Source organism: Chaetodon trifascialis, chromosome 10 (genome assembly GCF_039877785.1).
Source record: "Chaetodon trifascialis isolate fChaTrf1 chromosome 10, fChaTrf1.hap1, whole genome shotgun sequence".
Taxonomy (NCBI): domain Eukaryota; kingdom Metazoa; phylum Chordata; class Actinopteri; order Chaetodontiformes; family Chaetodontidae; genus Chaetodon; species Chaetodon trifascialis.
This window is the reverse complement of record NC_092065.1, coordinates 9,557,450-9,578,209: the sequence shown is the minus strand read 5'-3', so window position 1 is coordinate 9,578,209 and position 20,760 is coordinate 9,557,450. Positions and strand designations below refer to the sequence as shown.

Here is a 20,760-nt window from a genome sequence, read left to right as displayed (position 1 = left end):
GGCGAAAATAATTTAACGTAGCTCCGTCGTTTCATAAAATTTAGCTCCCTGAATTAAGTTTATGTTAAGTGTATAACGTTAAACGGGGAGTTAATAAGAGTTCATTTTGTAAGCATTCATTCATTTATCTTCTATACCGCCTATCCGTTTCGGGGTTGCGGGGGGCTGGAGCCTAGCCCAGCCGTCAACGGGCGAGAGGCGGGGTACACCCTGGACCCGTCGCCAGTCGATCGCAGGGCAAATTTTGTAAACAAGTTTTCCAAAATATTCCAGGACGGGTGGGTTAATACGGCTCGATTGTGATTGGTCGAACTATGGAGGAGGCGGGACGAACATTGAAAAGTAGAACTCGAATTCGATAACAGTTCAGTTTCGTCCGTCGAAGGACGGCAGCTACAGGTTCACATCGGGTTACCCTCCACTCAGGTTGTGTGACTCCTACCTTGTTTCCCGAGAGGAAGTAGAACGGAAGGAAGTGTCCTGCTTCTTTTAAGGATAGTGTTCAACTAAAACGGGTGGATAACCTCAACTTGTCAAGGTAAGTAACACGTTTAATACGGCTCTGTTCGACGTTACAGTGCGAAACGGTAGCAGCGTATAATTTTGTCAGGTCTGCGCATGTAACGGTACAGGAATGTTTGTTATGGAGGCCAAATCAATTAATCATGCAGCAGCAGCGGCTCAGGTCAGGATAGGTTTGACAGAAGACGACGTGAACAGCTCAAATAAATTTAACTCAGCCATAACGTTATCAATAGTTTACGTGTCAGTTGTGCTTCGGCTGTAGCGGTTCGTCTGTCAAAGTAGGACACAGACTGAAGCGACATTAACGTTATGTCAAAGTCATCATCCAGCATTCAAGTCATGGCAGGTCCCGTGATTATGATAACTATGATAACTTGACAACTTGTCAAGAAAAGTTATCCTATGAAAGTGTTATGAATTTGCTCCTGCAAATAGTCCAGGCCAGTAAATCTGGGTTAGTCCCTTTGTAACAGTTGTTACAGGAGTTTTGGGTGGTGAAACCACAAATTCATGATCTTCTTGTTCTCACTAGTTCATGTCAGTCAGACCACTAAGTATTTAATAATTAAAGGTGTTAAAAATCTACTCAAAGAGGTGATCCGACCCTGAAACCCCACTTTGATCATTACTCTAACAGTAGTTACTTTCTCCATCTATTATCCATCTAATGATCAGATTGTAAATGTGGAACAGTAAAATGGGAAGTGCATGTTGTCTCAGCCAGTATCACTGAGTTGTTGACTTGTCCTCCTGGTTCAGACACAGAATGGCTGCACTGCGTAGTCTGAGGCAGTGCCACCCCACAGGAATGGCTGTCTCTCATCTCCACACGAGCAGCCGTGCCTCGTCCAAACAGCATTACAAAATGCTTGTCCTCGGAGGAGGAAGTGGGGGCATTACAATGAGCGCACGAATGAAGAGGATGATGGGAGCTGAGAATGTGGCCGTCGTGGAGCCCAGTGAGGCAAGGATCCAGCGGAGTCTCATTGTTATTGGCCACACGGCTCTTTGTGAATCACCGGGACGCAATACAAACTACAAATGATGAAAACCTTGAAATTATGTTGGCATTTTTATGCTTCAGTCCCTCAGAAAGATAACAGTATATCCCACTGTCCCGTAAAGCTGGAGCCTTAACAAATGTTCTGTTTTTCTCAGATGCACTACTATCAGCCAATATGGACCCTGGTCGGTGCTGGTGCAAAAACTGTAGCCTCATCAGGTCGTTCCACCGCGAGTGTTATCCCGTCTGGAGTGAAGTGGGTGAAATCTAAAGTTCAGGAAATAAACCCAGACACTAATACTGTCCGCACAGACGATGGGACTGAAGTATGTTGGCTTTAGGAAACTGTTATCTGACAGTGTGTATCTTCAAGTTGCAAAATTGCTGAATAATATGTCATCTATGTTTGGCATTAAGTTGTAGTTTTTATATGAAGCAGATAATTTAGAAATGATGTGATGATCTGTGTGCATCTATCCCCACTTAGACTTTCTTTCACTTTACAGATCTCCTATGAGTATTTGATCGTGGCTCTTGGTTTACAACTCCATTATGAGAAGGTGAAGTAAGGCTTTCTTCATTCAGCTCTACCTCTGCGTCCCCTTTTCCACCAACATGGAACTGGTTCCACTCTGGTTCACCCACCTCCTTTTGAACCCTGACCAGAGCCTGTTCAAGAACAAGAGCCAGTTTGGTGGACAAGGGGTAGACCAAGTAAAGTTATGCCATTGTATATAAATTCATGTACAATCCTGGAAACTCTTGTTATATGTAGATCAAAGGATTGCCAGAAGGATTTGAACATCCAAAGATTGGGTCAAACTATTCAGTCCAAACTGTGGAGAAAACGTGGAAAGCACTGCAGAACTTCAAAGAGGGCAACGCTGTGTTCACGTTCCCAAATACTCCTGTGAAATGTGCCGGGGCTCCACAGAAGATCATGTACCTATCAGATGCCTATCTCAGAAAGGTACTTACATTTCAGGATGTAATGATTTGAAACTGTCAGTTGTGGTTTTATAAAAATGATATTAAAATATTTTTATGTTTCTGTCCAGACAGGAAAGAGGGCAAAGGCCAACGTAATGTACAACACATCACTTCCTGTACTCTTTGGGATCAAGAAATATGCTGACTCGTTGTGGGACATTGTGAAACACCGTGACTTACAAGTGAACCTGAGGCAAAATCTGATTGAAGTGCGCCCAGACAAGCAAGAAGCTGTGTTTGAAAATCTTGACAAACCAGGCGAAACCAAAGTGATTGAGGTACATCTTTAAAAAGTGCTTCTTTTGCCCGTTGTGCCTGTATGAACAACCTCACACCCCACATTTTTCTCCCTTTGTGTCTAAATATATATCAAACTATAAAAAAGACTCCAGTGAATAGCTGACACTTTGCTGTTTTTATTTATCAGTATGAAATGCTTCATGTCACACCACCAATGGGACCCAGTTCAGTGATTAAAGGCAGTCCACTGGCAGATGAGGCTGGCTGGTTGGATGTCAACAAAGACAACCTCCAACATAAGAGGTATCCAAATGTGTTTGGGATTGGAGACTGTACCAGCGTCCCCACAGCCAAAACGGCTGCTGCTGTCGGTAAGTGATTATTATATAGAACTGGACCCAGCAGCCAAATATTTTTTAAGTGTATGCTCAAAGACCTTTAATGGCTGCTGTAATTCACCATTTCTGAAAAACCTGTTGTTTTGTTTTATGGCCCTTTTATGTACCATGGTGGATTCTTCTGTTGTTATGATGTGTAAATTATGACTGAGGTTTGCCTCATACACTATAGCTTGTCTACTCTGGTTATACCTTGATAGCATCACGCAGTTTTCATGCATACAGTTCATGCTGGACACAGCCTGCCCTGCACTTCCTCTTCCCCACCCACATGCCCTCAGACATGCGTGGCAGAGATCTGCACTCTTCTGATGGCGCTCTTCTAATTGTGTCATTGGTTTGAACATTGCATCAGTGCAACACTGGAAAGCAGTGTGTTGCTGCATACAGTTCATATTGCACTATTCCCTGTTAACAGCCTGTTTTTTTCTACACTGAAAGGCTGTGTTGCACAATAACGGATTTACACAAGCCTGTAAAACCATAAACCTCGCCCAATGCAACCTGTAAGTTAGTAACACTACTCAGTCATTTCTGATGGATTGTGTCAGGATAACAGTTGAACTTTTTTGTTTAATCTTGATTGTACTATTACATTTGACTAAGAATTTTGAACTGGACAGAAAAAAAAAGTCTCTGTGTCATTTCCTGTTTCACTGTAAATTAAATTATGGGAATTTCTTGGCAACCTTGTAAACCAGTGCTTATCACTTCCTGCACAGCTGCAATCTGGCTGCAGTGAAGAGTCAAGCCTTATCACACTCATCATGTTTACATTCATTTTATTCATGCAGTTCATGGTAGGGCCAACATGCTCAAAGTTTGGTTTTTTTCCACTGTCATGGCTGTTGGTGTTTTTGCAGTAGCTGTAGGGTCGGCAGTGTCAATCCATCCGTCTGTCTGTCCTTAGGTCAACTTAATATCTGAACAATTATTGAGTGCATATCTGTAACATGTGGCATGAATACTCATGATCCACACTGCATGAATTTTAATCATTTTGGTGACCTTATGTATCTATTTAATCCAGCAAGTCAAAAATGTCATTTGTCAAAAATTTTATTGTCAATCTCAATTCCATTTTTAGCTTTAAGTCAATGTTGTGTTTTAACATTCCAGCCTGAGCATGTTAACATTTGAGCCCGGGGTGGGTAATCTCTTTCCTGTCAAGGGCTGTTTCAATTTTTGGAACATCTTTTGAGGGCCAGTTTATTATGTATAAGGTAGAGTACAGTTTTCCATTCTACTGTTTTTCATGGGGCCACTAGCATGTCCATAAGCCTTTACAGTGTGTCCCAAACCCATATTGCATACTACTTCTAAGCAGGTTTTGGGGTAAGCACACTCACAGCAGGCAGCATGCACACTAAATACGGTCAATTTGTTAGTGTGCAATGCATAAAGGAACTGCTCACCACTCTTCTGTTTGAGATGTGTAATTTGCAGTGACATTGTGCAGTACACACTGTACAGAATTACTGTTGTATGGATTTGGGACATGGCGTTAGTCTTCTTAATTCATAAGGACGATTTTCACATTTATTGAAAAATGTCACCATTGGCTCTCTCATTCACAGCTGCACAGTCTGCTATCTTGAACAGAACCATCAGCAAAGTCCTGAAAAATGAGAAGCCAGACAAGATGGTCAGTGGCACATAAACATCAGCTGTGACTCAATTTTTTTTGTCATAATTCTCTGTTCGTAGTACTTCTGTTGAAAGATATGCAAATAACATGATCAGTAATCTCCTTGTTTGCAGTATGATGGTTACACTTCATGTCCGTTGGTCACAAGCTACAACACAGTGATTCTGGCAGAGTTTGACTTCAATGGACAACCACTGGAAACATTCCCCATCAACCAAGCCAAAGAAAGACGACTCATGTACCACATGAAAGCTGATCTGATGCCTCATCTCTATTGGCATGGTCTTCTTAAGTATGTATTTAGTTCATTAACAACATGTATATAGTTGGTAGTAAGGAATCGTAGCACACTTTTCATAAATGCTCTTTATTTTTCTTACATCAGGGGCCTGTGGGGAGGACCAGAACCACTCAGGAAACTCTTTCATCTTGGAATGAAATGAAACCTCATCATCAGTTTGCAAGTTAATGGTTACATTCCCTAAACTTCTTTTTTCATCATTCTGTTAAAGGAGTAGACACTTATATTGGATATTTATGGTCAGGACATCATGAGTAACAGGTTTTATCGAGTGTTCGTGAGTATTTAAATGTCTAGGTTTAGTTAAATCTGCAGTATGTGACATTGACATTATCATGGAATAAAACGACTCCCTGTAATGAGATAGAGTCGCTCATAAACACTGAGAATTAACACTCAACTCTGCAGGTATATGTAGCGTTTAGCTGCTCATAGGTCAATCTTTGGTTGTTTTGGTGACACACTGAATGGAAGATGTTGCTGTTTTCATCAACCCCAGTATCCAGTCAGCAATGAGATTTTTGTAAAAGCCTTGAACAGAAGTCTGCATAAGATTCTTTGATTTGCAACCCCCCACATGCACTTAATAAGCCCCAGATTTACCTGAGTCCACAGCCTAAATGAAGTTAGCCATGCTCTTTTAAAATTTATTCAGTTTGTTGCAGGATATTGGAGTGATGGCCGACTCTTCAGCTGTAATCATTGTCTACTATTCATTATGAATGTTGTGTTGGTAGCAGAGTACACAGACTCTGTTTCAGATTGTGTATTGGTGGAAGTCAGTTATTATATCTGTAGTTTCTCTTCATTTTAGGAATTTAATTGTCAGTCTCCAGCTTAAAAACTGAAGGATACAGTCTGTGAAAATGTTTTTTGTTTTTTTTTGTTTTTTTTCCCCCATGGTATTATTCATTTGTGCTACCAAACATGTTATATGAGTCTGTCTTTGGGACCATGATTAACCATTAACATGCAAACTACCATACGTGCATTCATTACATTTAAATGTCACAAGTATAGTTTTGTATGTAGTGATTATTTTTCTATCTGTGCTTAACTGTGTTCTAAACACCTCTGTGGTTATACAGTCAACATTAACTTCATTGTCATGTCAAGAAAAGATTCAGTATTTAATCATTAAAATGACTGTGTGAGCCCATAAACCTTGTGTAATAATGCCAGTAAAGTAAAAAGCTGAAATTGGTGAAAAATCATAAATATACAATCAGTATAATTTCAGCTTTGTTGCACTTTATGGTATTTTGCAGTCAATAGTTTTCGTGGAATAATGAATGTTATATATGACGTTTTGCTGTGATTTCTGTGTGGTATCATTTACTTTTCTGAGGTCCCTGATTAATATTTTTGGGGCTTTGGGGCTTTCTGCATGTCTGTCAGGAGTTCTCATGGTCCTTTGTCAAATGTGAAAAGTGAACACTACACTGAACTGGATGTAAATGTGGACTCTGTAGTCTACCATGAGGCCATAGTGGAAAGAGTTCTTGGCAAATGAGTGACGTTTTTGCATATTCTAGCCCATTAACTGTATGATTTCCTTTACATGACTTCAAATCCCCATAGCTTTACTATATTGTTTTCCGTTTGACGAGTGCCTTTGTCTGTCAAAAGTAATCAGCAGCACATTACTTGTTCACGCAAGCTGAAATGCATGTTGGTCATGCAGGAATGAATCATATATTTAGTGTGTTTGTCCTGCTGATGCTTTTGGTTTTTGTTTTGAGGATCCAATGCTCATGTACATAACAGAGTTGAGTGTGTTAATTGATAATTATTCATTTCACTGTGATATGAAAGTCAGCCTTAAAGAGCCTGAACCTTGTTTGACTAATTGTTTCAATGAATGATTGCTTGTCAGAGTTTCTTGGTAATGTAGATGACTGCATGGTGTAATACAAAGACTCTTCATGGTCCAGTTGATTCAAGGCTTTCTGCAGCCGAAAGCTCTCAAATGCAGTAGGTTTTTGCTTCTTTGTATTCCCTTTTTTGATCTTCATAGTTCATGATCACAGAGCTGACACCACCAGCATCACCAGCTGACTGAAATCACAAGTCTGAGACTTTCCACAAGGGCTTGACTCTCTTTGAGCCTTTTGACTGAAAACCCCCCAAAAATTGTAGTGATGTCATTTCAAACTTGTTTCGGATGCAACTTGCATTTTATTATCATATTATATTATATATACATATCATATTATGTTGAAAACTATGGCTGCAAAAAACGTAAATAAAATTATAAGACCTCTTCGCAGTCTTCAGGCAAAATGATGCCTCACATCAGTTTGATCTTTCACAATCTAACACGAAATAACAGATAATGCGCACGATTTAACAAATGTATGCTTACATCAGTACGTGCATTAGTTTGCTCTTTCTTTACAGTTTGGTGGACTCACACAGTACCAGCTAGGATAAAGTGTGGGAGTGAGCCTCAGTCCAGCTGCGCACACACACTCTCTAACCATTTTCCTGTAGACGCTGCGCTCCGCCACGTTGGTTCCTCTACGTGAGTGTGTCGCATTCTCCTGCGCACCACCAACGTTATGTTTGTGATGAGGCGGGAAATGGCGTCCGCAGACATGGTTGATCAGTGACTAGCTACCGAGCGACACACAGCTGGCAGCAACAACCACGGCCCGACCTTTACCGGCGGCCGTCACGGTCGCGGCCGAGAGCTGACAACGCTGCGGCGACTTTTGAAGAGCTCCTTAGATCATCGGTAAGTAACAAACAACGTCAACTTGCAAACAAAAAGGTTTGTCCCCCTGGTAGCCTGACTGCTGCTAGTTAGCGGCTAACGTTAGCGAGCGAAGGGGGCGTAGTCTAATGGCTGAAAATAGTCATGGAAGCGAACAAAATGACGCGCTAGCTAGCTGTTGTGTAGCTTTCTCTTACCAATGATTCGATGGACAGTTTTCATGTTAAAGACACATATGTTTACGGGGACACGTCTGAGACGTGCTGTGGTAACTTGAGTGAATAATGTCACGGCCCTGCTTTTGCTGCCATTGGCGTTTTGCTAGCCTGAAAGCTAACTGTAGCCACCGAACAGCATCTGGTTTAAGTTAGCAACGTTAGGGCACATTCCAAATGTTAGCGTTTGCATTAACCGGACAGGTGCCAGCTGTGGCCCCACACACTCATAGTTTTGTCCTACCACATGTGGGACAGGAGCGTCAAACCAGCGGTGCCTGTACGCGGGATTTTTTATGCTAAATACCAGCAGTTGGTTAACGTTAGCGGTAGCTGACGTCGTTAATACAGCCGCTCCGATGTTACATAACGATAGCCAGCGATGCCGTTAAGCTACCAAATGTGGTTTAGCAACAGTTAGCTAATAAACTGCAGCATAATTGACCAAACATACACACAGAAAGCATTTATGCTCAATTTGAACATATGCAGGGACCTGCATGTCCGATTATCAGTCGTGTATGTTGCGTACACCGCCCACTCCGGTCACCGGTCCGCCTGACATAGCTTTGCTTTTGAAAACAACCTGAGCTCCAAACTTTGTTTATAAGCTTGTCAAACGACTGACAACCAAATGTCAGATATGAGCCGGTCTTAGCCGATCTTGAGACAGTATAAATATCAATATGATCACATTGTGGGTGACTGTTGTCATCAACTGCATTGTTAAACCCTCTGATCGTGTTTCACCGTAACTTACACCGCGACATGATATTTAAAGGAGTATTACACCAGATTAAAAGGCCAATAAATGATGTGTTGCATGGAAATAAGGAATAATACACAGGGTAAACAGTTGTTCTTGGACTATAAACTGGCTGCTAACATTTATTGTTGTTGTTATTATTTGTTGTCAATAGAAATGGAAACAGGAATTAAAAGGTGGAAACATCAATAGATGATAAGATACGATGACATTTTAGAGCACAAATCCCCAAACCCCCACCAACATGTCTTTTAGTTGCTCCGTTTATTTTTTTTGTCTACCAGACAGCAAATTTATTTTTCATCTCAAAAATGGCCTGCCTAGTACATAATTTAGTCACAGATCTTAGTAACCAAATTGAAGGGATCCTCATGAAAAATATTTGTTAAGCGTTAAAAAATATTATTGACCAATATATTGTTATTCAGATTTTTAAGAACTGAAATTAGTGTAAATATTGTGCCTTTTAAAGAAGTGTAATATCTGTTCTGCTGTATACAAGAGTTGCCCACCAAATAGCAACTAATTTTGTGTCAAATATGTGGTCAGATACATACACACACAATCTTGTTAATTAATATGATCAACAGAATTACTGATTTTAATCAAAATTTGCTATTTTTCAGCTATTTGTGGAAAGTTCTTGTAAAGCTGCTTTTTGTTGGGCAACTTGCAACATTTAACAATGGTTGATTTGTGATTTGCAAGCAAACATTTTGTAGAAAATCATATTATTAATCTCAGACTTAGAAATTGTTTTCATTATTAAATCAATGTTTCTTAACTTTTCCCCCATATCAGATTTTTCTATGTGACGTTGGAGCATGATGAGGCTGAGAGTGCGTAAAGCTCCTCAGCAGCCAAACTTAGGCCGTCGAACCCACCCGTCCCAGGCCAAACGGAAACACTGTGAAGTGGAGCCGTCCGCAGTGAGAAGTCGAGGCAAAATGCAGAAGAATGAAACAGGCCTGTTCTCCACTATAAAGAAATTCATCCGTGGAAATGCTGTCAAGGTAGGAGTGTATCAGGACTCACAGTTTGGTTTTTGCTGCTGTAACATGCGCTGTAGGGAAACACACTCTTGCTCTATGCAGAATAAAAGTTGTATTTTGTGCTAATAATATGAAACGTTGCCTCACACATAATAGCTGGGAGTGCTTTTAAGATAGGGATGTGAAAAGTTGAGTTAATTGGTTTACTGCTGAGAATATTTTTGATTGGTTACGTGTGCTGGTCTAAAGGTTAATTTGCATACACACACGGTGTGATGCATGCTGGCCCGAGGCTCTCAACCAATTGGTTTGCCATCATTGTGGTAATGGGTGAGGGATTCAAACAGCTAGCTGGGTACCTCAAACTTGAGTATGTTGTATAACTAAGATCTACTGTGACTAAACGCAGTGAGGGGAAGAAGGATGAGCTAAAAGTCAAGTAAGCCAGCTCTGACCACAAACTGCTGCACTGTTCTCTCAAATGAAAGCGACATCGCAACTACCTGCCACTTCATCTGTGTGGACTGGTTTCAGGGTTTCCATTATTGGGTAATTCCTGCTTTTTTAACTGGGAAAATGTGTTAGTCAGACATATGTAAATCTCTCCAGTCATAATATCTGATGAAGATAATTGCAGAGGTAGATATGAAAATGCTCTGGCTCTACACGCTTTCACCCGCTGCTTCTCTGATGGCCGCCCTCTCTCCTCCTCCTCTCCCAGTTCTGTGAGTTAGGGTTTATTTTGACCAAACCAGAGATGGTGATGATTGTTGGAACAGCGAAAAGATGAACCAAGGCGGTTTGATTGAGTTTGGTTTTGTTTCCTTCAAGTTGAAAGAATTGTGTTTTACAATGATAACATGACTGTTTCTGTAAATGGAGTGTGGTGGCTTTGGTGAGCGCGATGGTGGCTGTTTCTGGTTAAACAAAAAGGATCTTAGTCTTTAACGAAAAGGTTTATCCCTGTAGTGATCCTTTCCATAATGTTGTCAGACGCTTAGAATAACAATGTGAGCCTGTCTGTCACAAGAACAAGCAACTTATGTGAATATAAACTGATGGTGTGCAAATGCCTGGAGGGATTACATGGCAGCCCATTTTGCCGCTGCCGGCCGCAGCACTGTCATTCAAAACTGAACCAGTTTCAAAATTGTTGTCACTTAGACACAAAAACATGGGAAAATGGGGTCCATAAACACAGATAATATTTGTCTGGGATCTTACCCAATTGTCTGGGACATTGAAACTTTCAGGACCGGACTGACTGGGAGATGAAGTCCAGTGTGCACCTCAGATCAAAAATATCCGGTTAGTTCCTGATAAAAGGGAGTCGGGCTATCGAGAACTAGATAAACTGAAACTGACATTCCCATTTTCAACACTGAACAGAAAGGCTCAACACAGCCAACATAGTTTCCTACTGGCTATTTATAAGTTTCCAAGAACTTCCTCTATTTTTAATCTGCCGGTGTTGTAAATGGTGATGACAAATGGTCTGCTAATTGGCAACTGAAGAAATCTCTGAACAGGGAAAAGTAGAGCAGGTCATGTGCTTTTCTCTAAAAAGCAAAACTGGCCAGTCATTGCCAGATTAACTTATCGATCTGATTTCTGAATAAGCACCCGAGTCATTTAAAAGACTTCATGCCAATCTTACTCAGTTGGACCCACTAACATTTCTCTAACTCTTTCAACAGCACAAGTCTCAATTGAATGCCGTCATATGAAAGTATGTAAAAGTCTTGAAGTTGAAATGATGTCAGCGGGGCGCCCCTATAGCTCAGCCAGTAGGATGTGCGCCCCATGTATTGAGGCTGTCGGCCCTCTGCAGTGGCCGCAGGCTCGACTCCCTGCATGTCTTCCCCTCTCTCTCTCTGCCCCATTTCGTGTGATACCTTCAGCTGTCATAAAGGCTAAAAAGCCCCAAAAAAATTAATAAAAAAAAGAAATGATGTCAGCAAGTTGTAAGCTTGACTGTTTCTGTGTCTGTTTTTATTCTTCCCAGGTGGAGCAGGATATCCCCGCCAAGAGAAGTCGAATTGATTGTAATTCTGATGGCGATCTAATTACTTCAACACCACAGACTAGAGGCCTTTCCAACAAATCAGTCTCCAGAGTTTGCAGGAAAAGTCCAAATCGAGGTACCTCACACCTAATCACAAGTGCTGTAAAAGAAATGTCTCATCATATCTGATAGATATTCAGATTTTGGGTTGTTATTAAAGACCTGTCTTCTTTTGTAGACACAATGACCTGCAACAGTAAACCCATGAAACCAAACGGTAAGCTGGAGGTCCCGGTCGAGGCAGCCAGCAGCCCACCACGAACCACCCTGCTTGGGACCATCTTCTCTCCTGTCTTCAACTTTTTCTCACCAGCAACTAAAACTGGTAAAGCAAAAGACTCATTAGATATTCATGTCTGAAGATATCTTATATCTAGGATTGATTAAAAATTTGATTTTAAACTGGAAATCACATAAGTTGTTTTTGAGAGAACGTTTTCAATGTGTGACCAAACTGCTCTTGTCACATGTACTCAGCCACTCCTGGTTCAGACTCTCCTGGCCAAGCGATGGAGGCAGAGGAGATCATGAAACAGCTGGACATTGAGCAGGCAGAAGAAATGCCGAGCAGCACTCTCACATCCACAGAGGGCATCACTCCGTGTCACACTGCCCCGATGTTACCACAGAGGCTTCAGATTACCCCTGATACAACCATTGAAGAAGGGGAAATCGTCACTGAAACTGACATGCCACCGCTAACAGGTACAACCACTCTCACTTCAGGCCTCAGCCTCCTTCTTTTAATTTGGGAAACTTCCTTGACACAGAGAAGGGGTCAAACGGGCACCAGCATAATATGCTTTCAGAAGTTGAGGTTGTTTTTTTTTTTTTTAAATCCAGCAGTTCAGACCTGTGACCAATGCTAACTGCAGACAAAATCCTGTTGCACTTTGATGCCTCATCCACGTTAGGGACAAGCAAGATAACGTCCGCAATCACGTCTAACACTGACAAGTAATGTTAGCTAGCTAGCAACACACCAGTCACCAATTAACAGACACACACAACAAGCAATTCAAGGTTTGAACTTCTAGTAAGAAGTGCTGTAGTGGATGCTGATTGTTCCTCAGGAACAGGCTGATTTTTTTTTTTTGATTTTTTTTTTTTTTTTTTTTTTTCCAGAAAGACCCGTGTTGAATGAGAGATTACACTGAGTAACTTAAGCTAGTGGACATTATCGTTTCATCTCTTCTCCTCAGGGATAAAGCATTTTAACTCCTCTTGTGTCTGTCTCCATCAGTTCCTGGTTGTATGCCCGACGGTGTGTACCCACACACTTTACCTCCAGCTCCTGCAGAAACGTCATATGATGAGGACTGGGAAGTTTTTGATCCGTAAGTACACTGAAAGTAGTTATTCAAGGAACGAACAGTCATGGCTACTTATTTCTGAAAAATGACTTAGAAGATGACAACATACACATTTTGTGATCAGAAGAGTTGGTGTGATTCCTCTTGAAATCACACCCAAGGTGACATTGAAGTTCTGTTCATGCAGCGACTTGCAATGTGCAACTTTCAACCACTAGATGGCAGTAAAAGCAGGACTGTTAGCCTTTGTCTCAGTCCACTGTGATGATATGTGACACCATGTTTACACCACTCCTGTTCATCACTGTCAAGTCAATTTTAGCTTGCACAATGATATTTTACTAGGACATTTTCCATTCATTAAGTGCTTAAAAGACATAGAAATTCACTGCATTTGAACTTTGTTCTTTTTTATGGCTTCCCTGCTTTAAGGTACTTCTTCATCAAGCACGTGCCTCCGCTGACAGAAGAACAGTTAACACGCAAACCAGCGTTACCTTTGAAAACACGCAGCACTCCGGAGTTTTCTCTCGTCTTGGATCTGGTAAGCTGTCAAAGTTTTCTTGTGCTGTATCTCATAGTTTATTGGGTTTTTCCAACTGATATTCTTTCTTTCTGTTGTCAGGACGAAACTCTGGTCCACTGTAGTTTGAACGAGCTGGAAGATGCAGCCCTGACATTCCCTGTTCTCTTTCAAGATGTAATATACCAGGTACTAACTGCCAAATGTCATTCTCTAATCAAAAGGTCTCCATCTTACTGCTGCCGTGATTGAATGTCTGTTTGCTCACTTTTCATCTGTAGGTTTATGTTCGGCTGAGACCCTTTTTCCGCGAGTTTCTTGAGCGCATGTCTCAGATGTATGAGGTGAGGTGCCCTTTAATTTCCAGACAGCATTTCTGTCATTTGACCCGCTTTAATTTTGCATATTACTCATTTACCTACCTTTAAAAATGGCAGATTATTCTCTTCACGGCTTCGAAGAAGGTCTACGCCGACAAGTTGCTCAACATCCTGGATCCGAAAAAACAGTTGGTCAGGTCAGTGACGACGCAGGACTCTGAAGCAGCTTTCATAAGAAATGATATTGAATTGTCATATAAGCACCTGGAGTCAGCTGAGGTGATGAGGATGAAATTTAAGCACACACCTCTAACTTCTTAACTGTGTCAAGATCGACTGTGTCTCATGAATGAGGATTGTCAACACACTTGAAACACACGTATCTCATGAACTTGATGTATTTTTGATGTTCTAGCTGAGGAAAGTTCTCCCGTTCTGTGTTTTTTAGGCACAGGCTATTTCGTGAGCACTGCGTGTGTGTTCAAGGAAATTACATCAAAGACCTAAACATTCTCGGACGGGATCTTTCAAAGACGATAATAATCGACAACTCACCCCAGGCCTTTGCTTATCAGGTAAAACAGTTTCACACTGTTGAGCAAACTGGATTTTAAAACTGTTAAACTCTTTAACAGTGTGTCTGTGTCACAGTGATACTCAAGCACAGGTTTTTTTTGTCTTTTTCAGCTGTCCAATGGGATCCCCATTGAGAGCTGGTTTGTGGATAGAAATGACAATGAGCTCCTGAAGCTTGTTCCTTTCCTCGAGAAGCTTGTGGAGCTGGTATGTATTGTGGTTGCTGGTAACAGTGAATGCCGCTGGTGGTGTGTTGTGAATATGCCACCTACTCTTGCCTGTGGATATTCTCAAGATTGGATGCAGGGACACACAGTTGATACAGAGGCTCTCGCTGGCTTAAGAGAAAAATATCATCAGCTACAACAGAAACTGTTACTGAGTGGATCATTAAAAGATTAATGTGGATAACGTGGAACCCTGTCGGATGTGTTCTAGGTGTCTGTAAGGATATAATAGAATATTAAAGGAAGGATCAAATTGTCTTTCTCATTAATATAAAACATTATCTGCCCCCTTCATGAAAGACATTTCCTTGTAATACAATCTCATATTTAGGCTTGTTGTGTCTGTGCACATGGAACTCTATTAAGTCTTTAAAGAGTAAGAACCTTTTTTAAAAAAAACAAAAAAAAAACAGAAACAGACGTTTTATTGCTCCACAGAAACAACAGAATTTCCAAGTAAAGATTACCAGAGGCATTATGAACACATTATCCTGTAATTTAAATATGTATTAATACAATAAGAATAATAGAGAAGCAGGGGCAGCAACATTTAATCAACTAATCACACACATCCTGAATTCTAACCTTCATGAAGGGAGCATTTAGTGCAGGGCTGCTGTGTTTGCATTAGTTTTGCATTAGCTGTAAATACTACACCGGCAGCTGAGTGTATTAATTTGTCCGGAGGCTGATGAATGTCAGTGAACTCCAGGTAAAGTTATATTAAACTGACGAGAGCAGCTCATTTTTCACCTGTTCAGTCTCGTCACTGTCAGCTCTGAACTGAAACGTTTTCTTGTCGTTTGTGAAACGAATTCGTCTTTTCTCCGTCACAGAATGAAGATGTCAGACCGCACATCCGTCAGCAGTTTCGCTTGCACGACCTCCTTCCTCCAGACTGAAGCCCTCGTGCTCGCCTTTCGGTTCGCGACGGCATCAACGTTGGACAACAAACTGACCCCCCCCCCCAGAAGGAAATATTCAATGGATTTCTCTTTGCAAACACATTGCCATTACGATTATTATTGATAGAGTTTTTTAAGTCATGCAAAAAATTGACAGCTGTGTTTGAGTCAAAAAGCCCTGGATGTTTTTCTACACACACTCAAACAGAGCTGCTCGCCGCGGCACACGTTCAAAGATGGTGTCCCAGAAGGTATTTGGTCTCTTTGGATTGACAAAACTGAATGTCCCGCAGTGTTGGATTATGGACCTTGGTGGCTTCAGCCTGACCTTGAACAGCCACTCAAACCTGTATAATATTCTATGATCTATTTGCTTGTAAATACATGTACATAGTTTTTTTTCTTCAAGGTTTTTAAGTCCTTTTATTTTCACTCAGATTTTAGTATGTATTCTTTGATTGGGTTGCTTTTATAAACCGACAAAATGTTAGTGTGTTTTTGTTTGAAGTCGTTGATAAGCAGCTGCTTTTCTGTTGTATGCCTGCATTATTCCTGTGATGCTTTACTCCATTACATGCAGTTGTCTGTAATACGGTGCAGTTTAAAAAAAAAAAAAAGAAGAAGAAGAAAGTATCTTTGGGAGGAAAATGTTTCTGAAACAATATTTTAAAGTGTAAAATGTAATGTAAACTAGAATAGAGTCAACTGAATACAAAGCCATAGTGGCTGAATTATAATTTTTGGAGATTTGTATTTGAGAGTCCATTTCTGAATTCAACGCCTCCAACGTCCTCTTTAACGAGCGGCGGGCGGGGTGAGTCGGGGTGGGGGGGTTACAGGCATCTTGCACTTTGACATCCAGCCCTTTGTAAGTTGATGTAAAATGTTGTCACTTTTCTACACAGGTGTGTATCACCTCAATTTGTTATGTGGGGGGAAAAGATGAAATTGTAGCACCAGCAAATTGCCAACACGTTTGCTTTGAAATCTTGTTTTCCAAGACGTCTTGTATGTGGGATCTTTATGATGTAGGAGTCACAAGTTTTATGGACTATTGAATGATCACTCCTGTTGTATTCAGTGTTACTTAATGGGTTCCTTGAAAATAAATACATTTTTATACGACTCAGAGCTTCCTGATATTTAAGCACATACCCATGGGACATGAATATGACACAGTAAATAAAATGTATGAGATAATTAAGGTCCCTTTAAAGGGCCCTAAACTCATCAGTTCTGGAGCTTTTCACTGAGTTTTCTTTGTTGCCATTGAACTGTAGACATAAGTGGATCTTGAGTTGAAATCATTTTCCTCAACATACTTGAAAAACTTTAGATTTATGCTGCAGTGTAATAAGTAGCTGAGTTATGAGATGATGAACAGTTACTAAAAGTTCGCCCACTTAGACACTGTGATACAGTTTCATACATTTCTTTTTGGCTGGTCAACAGCAGCATGTCCAGATTTCTTTGACTGGATGGTTCAAGTCAGGTCCTGATTTATGCACGGGTGGCATGAAGTATGAGCGTAGCATTAATATCTCATTCCTCCTATTTTAATTACTAACATTAGAGTATCTTACAGTTTCTTACATTGCTGTGCTTTTATCTATTTTTTCTACATTACATTCATTTTGGGGGGATGTTTTTATTTCAAAGCAACCTACAAGAAGTTTCATTTGAAAGATTTTAAAGAGACATAATTTCATGCAAATATGGTGTAAAGCTTCTGTACTTTCTTCTTTAAGTACTCACAAAGTAATTGTATTTCCAAAACGTGGCTACATGCCAAAAGAAAACTGCACATTCGTCCTGGACAGCTCAGGTGGAGCTGATAACATTAATGATGGAGGTGTTGCACCCAGGTGAGCCGGTTCAGGGGTTCTGCTGCTGTGCATGCTCACTCGCTCACCGGTCTGACTGTGAAACTTCATCATACTTAAAGTCACATGTTTTTCCTGCTCTGACAAGCCTGAATGTCTGCGATGAAAATTCTCGAGCTGAAGATCCCAGAGAGGTTTCCCTCTACACTCTCTCTACAGAGTGGAGGAAAACACTTTGATGTTCATGATTAGACCAAACATTTCTGTCACATTAAAGCACGCTGGTGGAAAAGGTTGGCTCATAGCTGCTGCTGCACACTCTCCTGTGTCGACAACAATGGCTGTAGAGTTCCTGTATTAAATGTTTGGTAGATCAATGTTAAATTGACGGTATATAGACGAAACATTAAGAGTTGATCAATCATGACTCCAGTCTGATTGCTTTTGACCAGCTGTCTTAGTTGGCCACCTGCAGCAGATGAGTGACTTTGCACAGCTTCATTCACAGGAGCAGCACTTAGATTAGATAATCCTTATTTTAAATGTGTTTTTAATACTTTTTTTTTTAACATAATAGCCACCTATGAAATCATTATCTTTGTTTTTTCATTCACTTTTGAAAGCTAACAATGTTTTATACCCTGAGATGAGTTTACTACTAGCAAACATTTTAAGCATTTCCTCGTAACTTTGAGGTAAAAAAAAACAAAAAAACCTGAAATGTTAAATATGAAAAGTGCTTTGCCTTGTTGAAAATGGGTCATTTAAATATTTAGTTGCTGTAGAAATCACAAACATGCTGAAATAAACCCTTAGCATGTTCAATAAGGTGGAAATTATTTAACTGGGTACACTTGTACTCTTCATCTGCTTGCCGCCTTATAAAAACGAAGCAAGATAAAAAGTAAAAAGTTTTTTTATGGAAACCTCCAGCGTAACTCGATCAACACCCAGTGACAGTGACCATCTTTTATTGTTTGGACGACCTGCTAGAGTTTTTATTCAGAGATACGAACCTTACGAGATGTCCTGATCAGATAACCTGCTGATGTCTTAAACCTTTTGATCTCTCAAGAAATAGGTCATTACCTGATTGTAGGTGTGCAGTGAATTACCCCTTCCAGAAGTCATGTGACTCCAAACACAAAGGGGGCCAGTCTTCATCAGACTTATCTAACAGGAGGAGGAATTATTTCAAAACAAAATCACACTGTTGATAATGTGAAGATAAGACGTGGGGATAATTAACTGTGTATTTACACTAAATGCACCCGGTGAAACCCCCCCTGGCCTCATCTATTGGCTGCTGGTGGGGGTGGAGGTTGTGGCTCATAAACTGTGAAGCCTCACTGGTTTGTAATCCCAGAGGCCAACATGTATATAAAAGGTGCCGGCAGGTGTTCTCACCTCAGGATAACTTTAGGTCGACCAAGGATGTGGATGCTCTTCTTTCTGAGTGCCTTGTTGGGGGCACTGGGGTCAGAGGACACGCCCTCTAGAGGAGCTCAGCAGCTTCAGGCTCTCCACTGCCCCCCCTGCGAGCAGATACACTGCTCCTCCCAGCGGGCGCTGAAGCTCCAGTGTAAAGGTGGTGTGACGACAGGTGTCTGCGGCTGCTGCCCCGTCTGTGCCAGAGTGGAGGGGGAGACCTGTGGAGGAACGTGGGACTATCTGGGCAAGTGTGACGAGGGACTGGTGTGTGTTTACCAGGACTCAGCAGCTGACAAACCGGACGAAGAGCGCAAAGGGATCTGTAAAGCAGGTGAGGTCAGAGATGATGATGGTCGTGCACCCTGATGAATGTAATGTGCCACAGTGAGCCAAACTTTCTGACAATTAAAAACATGCAGCAATGTCTGAATTCTGCATTGCAAAATCTCAATAATAGAACTATTTTACTTGTATATTGCAGGTTATAACTTACCTCTTTACTACGTACTAAGTACATTTGCATGTGTCTGCATGCATGCGTGTCCCTTTTGTTTCTTTAAAATCTTATTTCCTTATGCACAAATGGAAACATTTACATGTCTTACATATTGCAGCTGCACAAAAAGTCAGTAATATAGACCTAAAAAACATGTTGTTAATGTCAGTACTGCAACATAAAATACTTTTACAAATAAAAGTATAGACGCATTATCAGAGACATGTACTAGAACCCTACATGCAGCAGAATTGCTCCTTAATTAGCTATTATGATATTGTATTATTACAGATTAACTCAAATATAAGATGCTTTTTAATGCTGTAGCTGATCAAGGGGGAGCCAGTTTGTACTATTTTGCATACGTTTGGGCAGTTTAACCTTCAGTAAGTAAGCTTGATCTGCAAACAAAACACTATTACGTGAGTTACATTTGACTACTGCATGCCATTGTAGAGGGAATGGTGCCAGTGTGGTAAATGTTGCTTATGAGCTGTGAAAACTGATAGTGTGGTCAAGGCTTCCTTTGATTCAAAGGTTTCTGCTAACAGTTAAGCCATAATTACACCTCTTATCTCTTCGCGATGAAAAGAGTTGTCACCGTTATTGATACGCTATCAGACGTAGTACGAGATTGGAGATTTTCATGTTTTGTTGCTGCTTGGGTAAGATGTAAACTTGACATATCTGATGCCTTGTGTGAGTCCCACTCAGTGTTTAACGTGTGTGTTTGTGCAGTGATTGAACCCTCGGATGCAGAGAGCTGTCACCCAGAGTGCACCAGGGAATACTGTGCGGCCAACCCCTCTGAAATCTGCTCTGCCAGGTAAAACTGAAAAACAGACAAATTAAAAAAAAAAAAAAAAAAGCCGTTTCCCTCATTATCTTCTCATGCTGCATTTTTCTAACAGAAATCTGAACTTGCTGCTCTGTAGGTTTGTTTCTCTGGAGAAGACGGCGTGCCAGGGCTCCTGCCAGCACACCTCCTGTTCAAGCTGTCTGCTGCTAAAATCCCCATCATGCCCCCAGACCTGCACGCTCTCCGATTCTTCCTGTCTACGTCACTTTGGGAAGTGTGTACACAATCACCTGACAGCGACTCAAAATCCTGTATGCCACAACAACCTGCAGGTAGGTGTGAGGAAAGCACCAGAAGCTGTACTGAACTGCCTTTGATCGCTTGGCCCACTAATCCAACACTGTGTTGTGTCTTTTCTCTCTCTGCAGACTAACCCTGAGGGGCATTTTCTGTGTTTGGTCCCAGCCTGTCCAAAAACATCGCAGTAA

General features: G+C 41.0%; 3 protein-coding genes across 3 annotated transcripts; all 3 read left to right on the top strand.

Moving 5' to 3' along the window:
- The first annotated feature begins 368 nt into the window (after positions 1-368).
- LOC139337190 (sulfide:quinone oxidoreductase, mitochondrial-like) lies at positions 369-6,982 on the top strand. Its single transcript, XM_070971673.1, has 10 exons — positions 369-538; positions 1,285-1,489; positions 1,684-1,854; positions 2,035-2,088; positions 2,304-2,498; positions 2,587-2,796; positions 2,946-3,129; positions 4,734-4,801; positions 4,918-5,096; positions 5,190-6,982. Exons 2-10 carry the CDS (start codon positions 1,292-1,294, stop codon positions 5,245-5,247), a joined length of 1,317 nt encoding a protein of 438 aa, XP_070827774.1. The 5' UTR covers positions 369-538; positions 1,285-1,291; the 3' UTR covers positions 5,248-6,982.
- Positions 6,982-16,848, top strand: ctdspl2a (CTD (carboxy-terminal domain, RNA polymerase II, polypeptide A) small phosphatase like 2a). Its single transcript, XM_070971672.1, has 13 exons — positions 6,982-7,842; positions 9,604-9,815; positions 11,800-11,935; positions 12,038-12,184; positions 12,337-12,564; positions 13,103-13,196; positions 13,605-13,716; positions 13,798-13,884; positions 13,977-14,039; positions 14,133-14,212; positions 14,464-14,590; positions 14,703-14,798; positions 15,655-16,848. The coding sequence occupies exons 2-13, from the start codon at positions 9,627-9,629 to the stop codon at positions 15,718-15,720; spliced, it is 1,425 nt and encodes a 474-aa protein (XP_070827773.1). The 5' UTR covers positions 6,982-7,842; positions 9,604-9,626; the 3' UTR covers positions 15,721-16,848.
- Positions 16,849-18,980: 2,132 nt separating this feature from the next.
- Positions 18,981-20,760, top strand: LOC139337112 (cysteine-rich motor neuron 1 protein). The gene is made up of 4 exons (XM_070971511.1): positions 18,981-19,308; positions 20,212-20,299; positions 20,409-20,604; positions 20,701-20,760. Exons 1-4 carry the CDS (start codon positions 18,981-18,983, stop codon positions 20,758-20,760), a joined length of 672 nt encoding a protein of 223 aa, XP_070827612.1.

What these genes read in the sequence shown, in the direction of transcription:
- LOC139337190 (XM_070971673.1), top strand. Translation starts at nt 1,292, where the DNA reads ATGGCTGCACTGCGTAGTCTGAGGCAGTGCCACCCCACAGGAATGGCT. An exon ending in GCACAGACGATGGGACTGAA is followed by an intron (nt 1,855 to 2,034) that starts GTATGTTGGCTT and finishes TTCACTTTACAG; the next exon opens with ATCTCCTATGAGTATTTGAT. An exon ending in GCGAAACCAAAGTGATTGAG is followed by an intron (nt 2,797 to 2,945) that starts GTACATCTTTAA and finishes TTTATTTATCAG; the next exon opens with TATGAAATGCTTCATGTCAC.
- ctdspl2a (XM_070971672.1), top strand. Translation starts at nt 9,627, where the DNA reads ATGATGAGGCTGAGAGTGCGTAAAGCTCCTCAGCAGCCAAACTTAGGC. An exon ending in TCCGTGGAAATGCTGTCAAG is followed by an intron (nt 9,816 to 11,799) that starts GTAGGAGTGTAT and finishes TATTCTTCCCAG; the next exon opens with GTGGAGCAGGATATCCCCGC. An exon ending in CAGGAAAAGTCCAAATCGAG is followed by an intron (nt 11,936 to 12,037) that starts GTACCTCACACC and finishes CTTCTTTTGTAG; the next exon opens with ACACAATGACCTGCAACAGT.
- LOC139337112 (XM_070971511.1), top strand. Translation starts at nt 18,981, where the DNA reads ATGTGGATGCTCTTCTTTCTGAGTGCCTTGTTGGGGGCACTGGGGTCA. An exon ending in CAAAGGGATCTGTAAAGCAG is followed by an intron (nt 19,309 to 20,211) that starts GTGAGGTCAGAG and finishes GTGTTTGTGCAG; the next exon opens with TGATTGAACCCTCGGATGCA. An exon ending in TCTGAAATCTGCTCTGCCAG is followed by an intron (nt 20,300 to 20,408) that starts GTAAAACTGAAA and finishes GCTGCTCTGTAG; the next exon opens with GTTTGTTTCTCTGGAGAAGA.